Here is a 15,515-nt window from a genome sequence, read left to right on the forward strand (position 1 = left end):
GATGTACTGTAATATGGTGACTGTCACTGTTGGTTGGCATCTGTCAGTGCAGTCTGAATTGGCCTTAAAAGAATGAAGGATTCTTATCCTGTTCATTTTTTTAATTACGTTTTTTAAAAATCATCTCTACAGGGTGCTCTGATTGTGGGCAGCAGCCCCAACTTCAACTGTTTTGACAGTCTGTCCACAACTATGACCTACGTTATGCTCAGCAAAAGTCACAGGGCCCCACGACCCCCCAATGGTACAATACATTTTAAAGAATCATCTACACACTACTGAATAAATGTATTTAATATAATTGATCTATTTTCCGACCCATTTTCCATACTGATTCTAAGCTCATTTTCTTTGTGCAACAGGTGGAAGGTCTGGAATTTCCTGGCCGACATTTGAATCTAACCAGAATAATGCACCACAAAAGCCTCACGCTGGACTGATGAGCTACAATGCCATAGCTGGTCTAATGACTGTCTCTGGTGAGTCACATTCCTTTAAAATGTGTATGAATCTACAGTTTGAAACTTTCTACAGATGACACAAAAGATGTAATAATAGAAAAAAAAATAATAACTTTCTGTTTTACACTGTCTGTTTATGATTCCAGACACAACTTTTGTTGGATTCAAGAGTGTGTGCTCAACAGAGACAAATTACATGTTCATGACCAACCCGGGAAATGAGGATCTACAACATCCAATCAGTGTTGAGAGGATAGTCAAGATAAACAGCACAGAGGACGCTCTGGCATTCATTCATCGGCCTGATCTGGGGTAAACCAAAAGCTTATAGTTAATTTTAGTTCACAAAGATAATGCTGTTAATTCGTGATGTGCGAGACTAGCCAACTAAATGGTATTAAACATTGTACATCTGTAACGGAAAACAAAATCATTTCATTTTAACTCGGGCCTTGCATGCATTCATTTTCTATCAATATCCTAACAAATAGAATAACCTTAAATAATGCATAGCTGCCGATATACACTGTAGTTTTCATACATCAAAAGTGGGCTCTCAAATCCAGACGCACAACTGGTTGCTATGGTAAAAAAGAACAATAGCTGTTTTTAATAGGCTATTGTGTTTGTACTTATTGTCTTTCACTACTTATTGATTCAGTTGATTATGGGTTAATGTTGATAATGTGACTGCTGACGTTTAATGTACAATAATCATAATGCAAGACAAGAACATCGCATATATATATATATATATATATATATATATATATATATATATATATATATATATATATATGACCTTTTTTTTTTAGTGGCATTCAGTGTGGGATTTGACTGCAGTTTGATGGATAGATTAAGTAGGCTATTTCAAATGGATATATATATATATATATAATATAATATATATATATATATATATATATATATATATATATATATATATATATATATATATATGACTGTTTTTTGACACTCTTCTGGGGATATTAGACTAGTCAACTAGTCGGTTACAAAATTTCTATTTAAACGTTAATGAAATTAGTCGTGGTGCATATCCCTACTGTTAATAAACTATTAGTCCGGGATAAAAATACATTTATGAAATATTATTAGGAAGACAACAATGAAAATGTATGGCTGAGAGAACATCAATGACGGGGTGACCACAAATATAAGTGACTGACTTATTTGTTTTTCTCAAATTTTTAGCAAGGTGAACCCATCAGACTGTGTGGACATGGACTGTGACGCTAAGAAGAAGACAATGTTGAAGGATCTGGATGGCAGTTTCCTGGGTGCAGTGGGAGCAGTGGTGCCCCAGTCCGAGTATGAGTGGAACGGTGATCCCAGACATGGACTGGGCGATTACCGCATCCCCAAAGTCATGCTCACCTCTCTCAACGGCAGCCGAATACCTGTGAATCAAATCGCTCCTTACAAAGGTGCAGTACATCTGTTCATCATTAACAGTGATGTAAGAGAACTAAAAAAATGTAACGTATGACGTGGCTGTTTTACCTGTGCAGGTGTGATCAGAGACACCTGTACATACATGAACACCTGGCAGAGCTACAAGTGCTTTGGGCTCAACTACAGGATGCTGGTCATCGAAAGTCTGGATGCAGACACAGAGACCAGGCGTCTTTCACCTGTAGCCATCCTGGGGGACAAATATGTGGATTTGGTGAACGGTATGACTCTTAACTCCCCTTGTAACACCTACTATTTTATGCATAATGTATTTCAGGATTTTCTATAAGCAGAAGAGGTTTCATTGTGTATTGTGTATCTTACTGTGAATATCTTGTCCCAGGCCCACAAGACCACGGCTGGTGCGCCGGCTACACGTGTCAGAAGCGAGTATCTCTCTTCCACGCCATCGTGGCCACTAATAAATCCTTTGACATCTACTTCACCAGCACAACACCACAGAAGCTGAGACTTATGTTACTGAATGCTGGACCTACAGAGGTTAGTCAGTAAGATGAATTATACTGACAATAGACACACAGCATAATTAAAACAATAAAATGTAGAATAATAAAAGGCACATTAGGATAAAACAGTCTTTAATCAGGTTTATTCTGCATTGTTGTTAAAAATGTTTTATTTCATATTTTTATTATAAATGAACTAATGAAATTGTGAATCAATCAATGAATTGATGATTACATATATATATATATATATATATATATATATATATATATATATATATATATATATATATATATATATATATATATTAGTACAGACCAAAAGTTTGGAACCACTAAGATTTTTAATGTTTTTAAAAGAAGTTTCGTCTGCTCACCAAGGCTAAATTTATTTAATTAAAAATACAGTAAAAACAGTAATATTGTGAAATATTATTACAATTTAAAATAACTGTTTTCTATCTGAATATATTTCACAAAGTAATTTATTCCTGTGATGGCAAAGCTGAATTTTCAGCATCATTACTCCAGGCTTCAGTGTCACATGATCCTTCAGAAATCATTCTATTATGCTGATCTGCTGCTCAAGAAACATTTAATGTGTACAATTGTACAAAATATTTGTGTACAATATTTTTTTTCAGGATTATTTGATGACTAGAAAGTTCAAAAGAACAGTGTTTATCTGAAATCTAATCTTTTGTAACATTATAAATGTCTTTACTGCCACTTTTTATTTAATGCATCCTTGCTGAATAAAAGTATTCATTTCTTTAATTTCTTAAAAAAAAAAAAAAAAAAAAAAAATTATCTTACTGACCCCAAACTTTTGAACGGTAGTGTATAATGCTACAGAAGCTTTGTATTTCAGATAAATGCTGTTCTTTTGAACTTTCTATTCATCAAGGAATCCTGAAAAAAAAAAGTACACAACTGTTTTCAACATTGAAAATAATCATAAATGTTTATTGAGCAGCAAATCAGCATATTAGAATGATTTCTGAAGGATCATGTGACACTGAAGACTGGAGTAATGATGCTGAAAATTCAGCTTTGCATCACAGGAATAAATTACTTTGTCAAATATATTCAAATAGTACACAGTAATATTGTGAAATATTATTACAATTTAAAATAACTGTTTTTTACTGTATTTTTAATTAAATAAATGTAGCCTTGGTGAGCAGACGAAACTTCTTTTAAAAACATTAAAAATCTTAGTGGTTCCAAACTTTTGGACTGTACTATCTATATCTATATCTATATATATATATATATATATATATATATATATATATATATATATATATATAGATATATATATATATACAGCACAGTCCAAAAGTTTGGAACCACTAAGATTTTTAATGTTTTTAAAAGAAGTTTCGTCTGATAGATAGATAGATAGATCTACAGAAGTTGAACCAAAGCACAGTCCAGGAAAATGAAGCTAGTTGGGAATGAATCCTAAAATAAATAAATAAATAACAACATTAGGACAAAAATATATCCAACCTGCAATTATATTCATTTAATTTTCATGTTTTGTTTTTTTTCAACTAAGAATATTATAATATAATATAGAAATATAATATAGAAACCTAACTACAGTAATCTTCTGTTGTTCTCAGGCTGTCAGGGTGGCTGTATTTTACTCAAACCCTCAGCGGCTGGACGTGTACGTTAACAATAGTTTGGTTGGTCCAACAAATGCTCAATGGAATGCGGACAAAACTGACTACACTCTGCGTGAGCCAACTTATACAGGTAGAGAACAACACAATAATTCATGTTAATACAGCTCCCCCTGCAGGACAGAAGACCATTTTTCAACCTAAACAACACATCATAATTCTTCCTTTGATTCCTCTCTGTGTTCCTCAGGGCAGTACGTTCCTAGTTTCAACTCCAGTCACGGCTCCAACTTCTTTGACCCGGACTACAAAATGCTGAACATACTTCTTCGTGGCTCAGAGCCGGTCCAAATCCGCACCTCCCCGGTTTTGGTCTTGGCCTTCAACCTCCCAGCCATGACTGAGGCGGAGTTCTTCGGGGCAAATCTAGTAAACAATCTGGCTTTATTTCTGAAAATACCAGCAAACAAGATTCGAATCACCAACATTGTCCGTGAGGGCACTAATGCGAGAAGGAGGCGCTCGACAGGACTGACGGTGCAGGTGGAGATCAGGGAGCCCCCTGTTCAGACATCCACCAACAGCACCACTGGTGAGAGCAAGAATAAAATAAATGACAAATACAGCGTTTAGATCACAATACAATGTCTTAATATTTATTTACCATCTGCAGAAGAAGACCAACAGTTTGAGGTCCTGAAGAACATTGCTGACGATCTGGGCCGTGCTGCTGTCTCGGGCAATCTGAGTCAGTCTATCGGCTTCAATGTGTCATCTCTGGGCATCATCCCTCCTCCACCCTCTTCCAGTGACCCGTCCTGGAGCGATGTAAGCTGTTAATCAGATCACATGACCAAACTCACTAACATTTTAAAATGTTATAATGACGTCAAACATTATTTGGAAATTTGAATTAAAACATATTCGACAAAGTTGATATTTAAAGGAATATTCTGTGTTTAATGCAAGTTAAACTCAATAGATTAATCATAAATCTGGTGAATGGAGTGGTGGTGAATGGAGCCAAGCCATGAACATTAAAATACTCACCTTTTCAATCCGCTTATTAAAGAGTTAGTTCACCAAAAAATGTTAATTCTTACATTAATTACTCACCCTCATGTCGTTCCACACCTGTAAGATGTTTTCATAATTGGAACACAAATTAAGATATTTTTGATGAAATCCGACAGGTATATGACTCGTCCATCCATAGACAGCAATATAATCAACACTTTCAAGGTCCAGAAAGGCACTAAAGACATTGTTAAAACAGTTGACGTAACTGCAGTGTTTCAACCATAATTTTTATGAAGCAATGAGGATATTTTGTGCGCAAAAACAAAACAAAAATAACTACTTTATTCAACAATCTCTCTAAGCAAAGGGAAGGCTTCCATGTTTATATCCAAATGCTGGCTCAGTATTGGCCAAATATTGAGTATTGAGCAGCACATTGTACGCGTGTGATGCTGACGCAGGAGCCGGACAATAATGAGTCGGCATTTTGACGTACACCCTGGAAGCACTGGACGTTAACAGCATATGAGAATAACACAGAAGAGAAGATATTGTTGAATAAATTCATTATTTTTGTTTTGTTTTGGGTCCAAAACTCTATGTTAGATGCCAAGAGCAAACAACAAATTGTGCTAATATGTTCTCAGGGTGTGCTGTAATGCTACTTAAAAATCATGATCCTAACATCTTTTATAATATTAGTGTCCGGCATGGTGTGAGCCCAGACACTTCGATCAAATGTGTATTCGATATTATTGGCCTCATTCACTTACATTGTAAGTGCCTCACTGTAACCTCCATTTTTGCTTTTTTAAAGAAAATGAGGGATGAAATTAATTTTTGTTGTAATCAATACTGTCACAAATGCTGTTCATTGAGCTTAACTTGTATTGGATACAGAATATCCCTTTCAATTTTTATCAGATCAAGATCCAATAATAGTTGCTGTACAGTAAAGCACACAACATGCTTTTTCTTATTTAAACTGTAACGGTTTCTCTCTCAGGTGGCCACTCAGGAGGTGACCCGTGAAGAACAGCAGGTGGAGACGGTCAAGAGTGTATCATCCCTGATGGTGGCTGTCCAGCCAGTGGCTGGGTTGTCACCCGGACCCCTCAGCGTTCAGCCCAGCATCATGGCTCTGGATGCAGCGGTGAGATTTCATTAAAAATATCTGATGCATTTTTCAGGTAGTTTTCAGGGGCTGGTTGTACCAGCTGTGCATAAAAAGTTTTTTTTTTTACAGTTTTGACGTAAATGGGCATTAGGTTGCAACTTGCGCACTAAAAAATATTTTTACATTGCACCAGTCAACTTAGTTGAAACACAAATTTACGTATGAACTAAAAATGAATGAAAGCCTCTGACCAGGTGTAATGGTTGGAATAAAATAGCAGATTGACTGAATTGTATCAATAAGCTTGTTTTACCCTATAGACTTCAATCCTGTAGACATTCATGATAACGTTGATATTTACACTCACTTACATTTTAGAGAGAGAACATTATGTGAATTAGAGATGCACCGATTGCAATTTTCTTGGCCGTTTCCAATTTTCAATTTTTTTGTTAGCGTGACCTGCCAATGCCGATTTTGGCAGATTCCGATTTTCTTTCTAAGTACTATAATTGACAGCATATAGAAACAAAAATCTTTTCTTCAACGCAAAGTTTTATTTTCATTTTAAAAAATTCAGGTAAATTTCATAAATTTATTCAGGTAAGAAATACTACAGAAATGAAAGTAATCAAATGTAAAATAAGTATTCTTCATTGTAAAAAATAAATACAGATTAACGCTTGCAATTAAAGTTATAAAGTTATTTGTAAATATCATTTTCCAAAAAAGCAGTGCTTGTAATGAAAATTAGACACCTTCAAAGGAATTTTACAAAGATCAAGATCACATCTCAACACAAATTCAAGGCCGACAATATTTTTAAAAATGTGATTAGGAATATGGTACCATATTGAGTGTTAAACACTCTTTCAGCCATTTTATTTTGAATAAGAGGTTCAAAATCAATGGTTCTCAAGCCTCCTTGTTCATACTCTTTAACCATATGGAATTTACATAAATAATGGGTTTATTTTCCATATAAATTTAAATAAAATTGAATTCACTGATTTAACAACTTTTGTGGCAGTATACAAAGCATGAGACAAATGAGTTTGAATATTCCCTCAGTTTTAGTCAAGAGAATTCTACCCAATATAGATATGTCTCGAGATAACCAATGATTTAACGATTTCTTCATACTTTCTATTTTAGAGGTTTATTAGAGGTAATTATAACCCCTAAATACTTAACCTCCTTTTTCACTGGAATGCCCTCTATATCTTCAAAGTCACAATTATGGATAGCCATTAATTCAGACTTGTTTAGTTTATGGTCAGACATGATGCCTTTGAGAAGACAGAAATTTTAGCAATAACTAATGGAAGCAACTCTTTATTTTTAAGAAATAAGAGTGTCATCTGCAAATTGGCTTATAGTAAAGGTCATACTAAGAATGTTTATGCCTATATTGTCCTAATTTATTTTTTATGAATAAAGACATTAATTTGACTGCAGTATTAAAGAGTAATGGTGAAATAGAGCATCCCTGACAGATTCCTCATTTAATTTGTATTCTGGGTGAGGGAAACACAACTAAAAATATTTCTAAAACATAGAAATTATTACTTTACAAACCATAGGACCAAAGCCAAACATTTCTAATGATTAAACAAAAAAGAGTGTTTGAGGGTATCGAATGCCTTGAAAAAGTCTAGAAATAAAAGTAAGCTTGTCTGAGGAATTAGATGGTTATAATCAAGCATATCAAGAACAAATCTGACTGTGAATACTTCTTCTTTTGATAAAAGCTGATTGTGTTTCACTGATAATTTCGCCAATACCTTTTTTAAGTCTATTTGCAAAAACATGAGAGAGCAATTTGAAATCATTACATAAGAGTTTCTTGGTCTCCAGTTTTAAAATAATTTATCTTTTTTTAACTTCAGAATCAGAAGAATTAAACAATGCTTCACTGATGGTGATAATTCAGCTTTATCTACACATTCTTTTAATGATATGAATCTAATATATATACCTATTATGTTATTCATATAGTAGCATTGTTATTCAAGTAGTATAATATTTTAATGAAACATCTCTTTATGTGTGGCAAAAGAAGTTTTTGTTGGCGTGCATATGATACGCACTTTTGGCGTACATACTGTATAATATGTCCCTACCCCATACCACTAATCCTACTGTTATGTGAAGCAGAAGACCCAGAGGCGAAAGTGCAAATTAACAGGATTTATTCCACAGTCCAAACAGTTCAACAAAGGCAGACTGCCGAGCGCCGTCACACCGGAACGCTCGCAGCTGGTTAACAGGAAAAAAAGAATTAAGTAGCAGTCTCAGGCGAGGCCGTGCAGAGCCCTGTAGCATGGTCTCAGATCTGGAGCGCCTCGGGTTGTAGATGGAGTATACAACGGCTGGTAGCTGGAAGAAACCAGGCTAGAGGAGTAGAGGGCTCAGATGGAAGGATCTCAAGGCGGCTACAGGGACTGGGACTATGACTAAGGTGGTCACACAAACAGAGGTTAAGGATATCAAGCTGTAAGCAGAGAGACAACGCCAATAACAGGTATACAATCATCCGACAAAGAAGCGTGAAGAACAGCAGGAAGAAATAGTCAAGAAAATCAGAGAAAAAAGTGCAACAGGTGAGAGAGCAATCAGCGCGCATGCCGATAGTAATGAGAAACAGCTGAATCCAATATGCAATGAAGGCAGAGGGGAAAAAAAAGAATGAGGAGAAAATCAAACCCGGCTCATGACAGGAAGAGCGAAGGAAGTCTTCAATGAGCAAGCGGTCCAGGACGTTCTCCTCGGGACCGTAACCCTCCCAATCGACCAAATATTGATGACCACGCCCACGGCGGCGCACGTCCAGCAGCTTCCTAACCCTGTAAACAGGGGAACCCTCGACAAGAACAGGACAATGGGTGGGTCGGGCGGGAGTGCGAATAACCAGTTTAATTCAAGAAACGTGGAACACAGGGTGGGTGCATCGCAAGTAGGGTGGTATTGGAGTTTGATGGCTGCAGGACTAAGAGCCTTAACTATGGAAAAGGGACCAATGAAGCGCGGCACTAACTTGCAAGAAGCGCACTGCAGGGGTAAATCCCGTGTGGAAAGCCACACTTTCTGACCACGAACGTATCTGGGCGCCTTGACATGATGACGATTGGCGGTGCGATGCGTGCGCTCTCTGTTCTGGCACAGAGCAGCTCTCACGGTTCTCCAGGTATGCTGGCAACATCGTATAAATGTTTGGACTGAGGGAACAGAGGCCTCTGTCTCTTGGGAGGAGAACAGAGGTGGCTGGTACCCGAGACAAGACGGAAAAAGTGATAGCCCTGTGGCTGACGAGGGAAGCGAAATATGGGCGTACTCGACCCACGGCAATTGTTCGCTCAAAGACGAGGGATTGGGAAAGGCCAAAGTGCGGAGCATACAGCCCAGAATTTGGTCAGTGCGTTCAGCTTGACCATTAGTTTGAGGATGGAATCCTGACGATCAAACTGGCCGAAGCACCAATCTGTCGGCAAAACTCCCTCCAAAACTGAGACCAAATTGAAGGCCCCTGTTCAAAACAATATCTGAAGGGAGGCCATGCAGACAGAAGACGTGTTCAATGACTATCTGGGCCTTCTCCTTGGCAGAGGGAAGTTTACAGAGCGAAACAAAGTGGGCGGATTTGAAAAGTGGTCTACAATGGTCAGGATGACCGTATTATTGGCAGATGGCGTAAGCCCTGTCATGAAATCCATAGTGATATGGGACCAAGGACGGGACGGAATCGGAAGAGGCCTAAGTAGCCCTGCGGGAGGAGAACTGCTTGATTGCTTTGAACTGCAGATTGCTCCTGAGAGCAAATTGCACAAGAGGCCACGAACCGGCGCACATCACGAGCCTTAGTGGGCCACCTAAAACGCTGGCTAATGGCTACGAGAGTTCCTCTTACCCCAGGATGAACTACTAATTTACAAGAATGCCCCCAGCGGAGAACATCAGGACGAATCGACCTAGGAACAAACAGCAAATCCTAGGGACATTGTCGAGGAACCAGACACATTGGACAACGCCGCCTTAACCTGCCTCTCTATTCCCCAGGTAACGCCCCCAACCACACATCCGTCTGGTAAGATAGTCTCAGTGGTGGAGGCGCTCTCCGAGGTACCGAACTGGTGAGAGAGTGCATCAGGTTTAGTGTTCTTAACGCCAGGACGAAAAGAAATGGTAAAATTAAAGCGTCCAAAGAAGAGCGCCCAACGAGCTTGGCGAGCATTTAGTCTTTTAGCTGAACGAATATATTCAAAGTCGAAAGTCGGCGGGAGAAATAAGCACACGGATGGGACTTTTCATCAAGCGGCAAGCGCTGAGAAAGCACAGCACCGACAGCCACATCAGAGGCATCAACCTCGACGATGAATTGTCTCTCGGGGTCAGGCGTTATTAGTAAGGGTGCTATGGTAAACAGCTCCTTGAGTTTATAGAACCCGATATTCAAAGTGCCCTAAGAGAGTATTGAATGGCGTCTTCCATTCATCGCCCTCCTTAATACATACTAAATGGTAAGCGTTACGGAGGTCAACCTTCGTGAAAAAAAACCTTAGCTCCCTGCAAGATCTCAAAAGCCGATGACATAAGAGGCAAGGGATAACGGTTTTTGACTGTTATGTCATTAAGCCCCCGATAATCTATGCAAGTACGCAAGGACCCCTCCTTCTTTTTCACGAAGAAGAACCTCACACCGGCGGGTGAAGAAGAAGGAAAAATAGTACCAGTAGCGAGACTCTCAGTGAGATACTTCTCAAGAGCTTTACACTCAGGTGCGGATAAAGAGTACAATCAGCCGTGAGGGGGGGTAGTACGACTGAACACAGCTCGCAGATCGTGGTACTCCTCCGGTACTCCAGACAAATCACCAGGCTCCTCCTGAAAAACAGAAACAGAAGAAACGGCAGGAACAGCAGACACAAGACAATGAATGTGAAACGACAATTTCCAGGACATAATAGTCACTTTCTCTGCCTCCTCTTCCAACTCCTTTATGGTTTTCCGCAGGTTTGACCCCACAACTCCAACACCCTGGAGCAGTTGGACTGCTGTTCTGCCCACAAAGCCTCTACACCCAACCTCCAGTGGGTAGACCCTGGCTCTCCATCCTGCCTCTTGGCACTCCGCTGCCAGCTTGGAGTACTTAAGATGCTTCCTTTCGTGGGCTGCTGTCATGCCCTCTTCCCAGGGGATGGTAAGTTCAATGAGGAGAACCCTTTTCTCCACCGTGGACCACAAGATGATATCTGGCCGGAGGGTAGTTGTCACAATCTCTCTTGGAAAGACCAGCTTCTTCCTGAGGTCTGCTGACATCTGCCACTCTCTGCCTGGTGTGAGCATGGTGTTCCTTTTCTGAGTAGAAGGTTGGAGCATGCTGCCAGACTAGACAAACCCTGCCTGGAAAGACTTTACTGCTGCTGATGTATGATTTGCTGCTACCCTACATCTCTCTAGGACCTCCGCCAGCTTAGCCAGGACTTGATCAAAGACACCACCTGAAGCGTCCCTGGGTCAGCACCACTTTGCACCCTGATAAGATGTGCTGGATGCCTTGATGTTACCACACAAGGGACAGCCTACCTCTTCGCCAAACCACTGGGTGAGGTTACAGGGGCATGGATGGGTGTCATAGGTCGCCATCAACAGGAAGCTGCCTTGGGATATCACCTTTATGTGGAAGCGCTTATACTCCAGCCTGGTAACTTCATCCACCACCATAGTCTTCTGCTGTCTCTTGGTGGCTTTAGACCAGAGCTGCTGTGGTGCTCCTCAGCCTAGGCCAGCCCGACTGGTCTGGACTAACCCCATCACTTCTCGATGTTGCAGACTAGAGATAGCATGCTCTACCTCAGCTTGCGCCTTCCATTTGAGGCCTGTTCGGATAGGGACTTTTGAACTGGCGGCAAAGAGGCAAAACTTGCAGACTGCAGCTTTAAAGTCCCTTTGAAATCATAAAAGCATTTTTTTAGCTTTTAGTATGAATATGGGTAACACTTTAGAATAATGGTCCATCATTAATAAAGAACTATGCAGGAAGTAATGCAGGACAAATCAGTACTACTGCTTTAATACATCAGCTACTACTATTAAATAATAGAAACAAGCTTAACTAATCAGTAAGTAATATCAAATTTAGGACTAAGATAGTTCCTTATTAGCTAATCAGTAATTACAAAATGAGATTGGCATCATTAAGAACTAATAGGTAACTATGACAAATTATAAATATTACCAATTCATTAATTACATTACATTAAAGTGTCTGAGATGTCACTCAACTGTTACCTAGTCACTATGCAAGAACTACTAGCGATCTGGACCATTATTTTAAAGTGGAAAAACACCTGCTCCCCCCATCGCCCCAGCCAGTCTTGGAGGCATCTGTTGGACACTTGTACTTTCAGGCGTACCGTAGAAAAGGTCAGTGGAAGGATTGAAACATGAAACTATGCGTCTTTCAGGTCTAGCGCCATGAACCAATCTTGGTGTTGAACACATGAAAGGATGTGTTTCTGTGTGAGCGGGAACCTGTACAGAGCCCAATTTAGAACTCGTAGATCTAAGATTGGTCTCAACCCACCTCTGGGAAGCGCTATCCACATGTCCAGACTCTGTACTAGTGGCACCAACGGAATGATGTCCAGTGTAGCCGAGCTGGGTAGTTTGCGGTGGGGGGAGCAGGGGAAGCCACGCCGAAAGGCTCTGCGTGCCATGAGTAATGAGGGACTGACCCAGTGGCAGCTATTTCATTACCCTCAGATCGCCGTCGGCCACCGAGGCCTCGTACCTGGAGGTACAAGGACCAGCATGACCAGCTGCTGAGGAAAAGACTCTCTGCTTTTTGTAAAAGTATGAGTATTTGCGACCGCAACACGAACGCTGTTTCAGTGTGAGCATGGCCCAAGCACTAAAGACAACGATTGTGCCCATCTGAGGGAGAGAATTCGCCTGCATACAGAAGGACACAGCCAAAACGGTATCTTTTAAAAGATGCAATCCGCCGTGTAGCTCTTTTACAGGAATTTGCTCTTTTAATAAGGAAATTTACCTCTTTCAGAATGCTGCTGATGTACCCATGCAAGGGAACTCCTGCACGAAGAACAAAGCTGAAGTGTGTGTGCACGCCAGCTGCCTTAAATACCTGTATGTAAGGGTCATGGCCTGGCATGCAAATTCCACCTGCCAATTCCATTGGCCTTTTCTCAATACATCAGAGGTGTTTGGGGCTCTCAAGGGCGACCAATAGTTGGTATTTCGAGACCGCATTAAAAGTGACCGACAGAAAGGGAACTGACGATTTGATCCAGATCAAAACTTAGATTGGATTTAATGACCTAATCCGATTTCAGAATATTTTTTTATTTTATTTTGAACAACACATTTTCAAGGAATCTGATCAGATTTTGGTCATTGGATTGGATCAAATATCCAATATTAACCGAAACGATAACCAAAATCTGATTAGATTACTTTTGAACAACTGGGCCCAGAAGACAATGATATAGACCAAAAATTCAAAGATGAATGGACAAAAAAGTAACACTATGCCTTTATTCTTTCTGTGTTAAACTTTTGTGTGTCATTTGTTCAGAGATTGTAGTGCTCTTAAATGTAATGAAAATATTATTAGACCTTTTAAAATGCTCTTCCTCATTTTTTTCTTCATCATTTGATTTCTTCATAGTTGTCTCTAATAAGATTTTTGTGAGTTTATTGGCTTGAGTTTATATGTTTAAAATACACCAAGTGCTCCAAACTCTGTTGTTTTTCTTTTTCAGCTTATACTTTAATATTCATTTGTTTGTATAAGGAGTGTGGTGTAGGTCTTTTGTTTAATTTGGTTGTTGTCTGCCCTCTCCCTCCCTCTACACTCCCACAGCTTTACATGCACATATCTTGAGTTTTTTTCAAATCTGAGGTGTGAAAGACCAGTGCTAAAACAGGGGGTTTCATGACCCTTTAAGTAAGAACTTATGAATGGCTGGTGCAACTCTACCCAGGTAATTAATAGGAAATCACACCTGGTATCGAGTAAGGAGAGCATCTTTTTTTGTGCATCTGTTTCCAGGGTGACTGCGTGTCTGTGGGTGTGACGACTCTAACCATCTCGGCTGTTCTCAAAGATGCTAATGGGACTCAAACAGAGGGGCTTTACGGAAACACCACAATCCCTTTCAGTGGCTGCTGGGCCAATTACACTGACTTGGCCATCTTTACAAGTGGTTAGTTATCTCCATTTTTTTTTTTTTTTTTTTTTTTTTTTTTTTGGTCACTGGCACTTGTTATTTCAAGCATTTATGATAATTTTTCTCTCTGTACCTCTTCTACAGGTGATAACTTGAAGTTGGCCTTTACTCTGAATGAATGGAAGGCTGAGTCCAGATCTTTTACGCTCAGATCACCTACAACACCGTCTTCTGTGGTCGTCACTACGGACAATGACTTTCCCAGCATCTTTGACTCAAGTCCAGCTGTCTCATCACCATCTGTGTATCTGCTCATGCTGTTGAGTGGTCTATTCCTCCTGCTCAGGGGACTCTAGGAGCAATTAACACCAATGAAGTCCTCTCTTATGCATATAATATATATTACATTGTCTTCTAATGATTTGCCTTTGTCTATGTACTTCTGTTGTTTTCCCATATGATCATGATATAAGCTGCAACTTAATTCTGAGACTGTAGAACAACAAAAACAATTGTTACTTTTGTTAAAAGTTTGTTTTATTTAAATCTATTACTTTTACTGTACTTTGGAATATTATATTTATATGCTCAATAAAATCAAGTTCTAGCATAATTTTGTTGTCTTTTTTTCTAAAGTAAATTCCTTAACCTATAGACGGCAAACATTTCCATTAAAGTCATGAAATCAAAGATCTTTTCTTCTTTATTGTGTCATATCCGTGTGAAACGAATATTGGGCAGGACTTGATTTTGTCCATCGGGAATCAATTGGATTGTTGTGGTTTGTTATTATTGTGATCTTGTAAAGACTTGATTTTCCTGCTAGACAAAAACAGAGATCAAGCATCCTGCAATAAAATAATAAAACATATCTGGTAAAGATCTCAAAGAAGTAGCAAAGGACAACGCCTTGCCCTAACCCCAAAAGGACAACGCCTCCCCCACCACACACACAAACACACCTTCCCTTCCCCCTGACTCAAGTCCCTGAAAATTCTTCAAGACGTATAATGTAACTTGTGTATCTATTTTTTTTCCCCTTTTTATGTTTGGTATAATTTTAAATGTCTCAGTGCGATTGGTAAAATGGTCTCAATTTCACAGCAGTCACTGGTATTATGAAGAAGATTGAAAACTAAGGAAAATTCTGTTTT

At 39.2% G+C, this 15,515-nt stretch overlaps 1 protein-coding gene across 1 annotated transcript in view; it reads left to right on the plus strand.

The window, feature by feature from the left end:
- pkhd1l1.1 (PKHD1 like 1, tandem duplicate 1) overlaps nt 1-14,963 on the plus strand; it is a 65,551-nt gene extending 50,588 nt beyond the window's left edge. The window contains exons 65-76 of the mRNA XM_067411072.1: nt 133-244; nt 363-479; nt 608-773; nt 1,674-1,906; nt 1,991-2,155; nt 2,278-2,435; nt 4,033-4,168; nt 4,286-4,627; nt 4,709-4,863; nt 6,062-6,208; nt 14,244-14,397; nt 14,506-14,963. Coding sequence (XP_067267173.1) covers nt 133-244; nt 363-479; nt 608-773; nt 1,674-1,906; nt 1,991-2,155; nt 2,278-2,435; nt 4,033-4,168; nt 4,286-4,627; nt 4,709-4,863; nt 6,062-6,208; nt 14,244-14,397; nt 14,506-14,717 — 2,097 coding nt within the window. The 3' untranslated portion in view covers nt 14,718-14,963. The remainder of the gene's footprint in view (nt 1-132; nt 245-362; nt 480-607; nt 774-1,673; nt 1,907-1,990; nt 2,156-2,277; nt 2,436-4,032; nt 4,169-4,285; nt 4,628-4,708; nt 4,864-6,061; nt 6,209-14,243; nt 14,398-14,505) is intronic.
- The last annotated feature ends 552 nt before the right edge of the window (nt 14,964-15,515 follow it).

Source organism: Chanodichthys erythropterus, chromosome 15 (genome assembly GCF_024489055.1).
Source record: "Chanodichthys erythropterus isolate Z2021 chromosome 15, ASM2448905v1, whole genome shotgun sequence".
NCBI classification, from domain to species: domain Eukaryota; kingdom Metazoa; phylum Chordata; class Actinopteri; order Cypriniformes; family Xenocyprididae; genus Chanodichthys; species Chanodichthys erythropterus.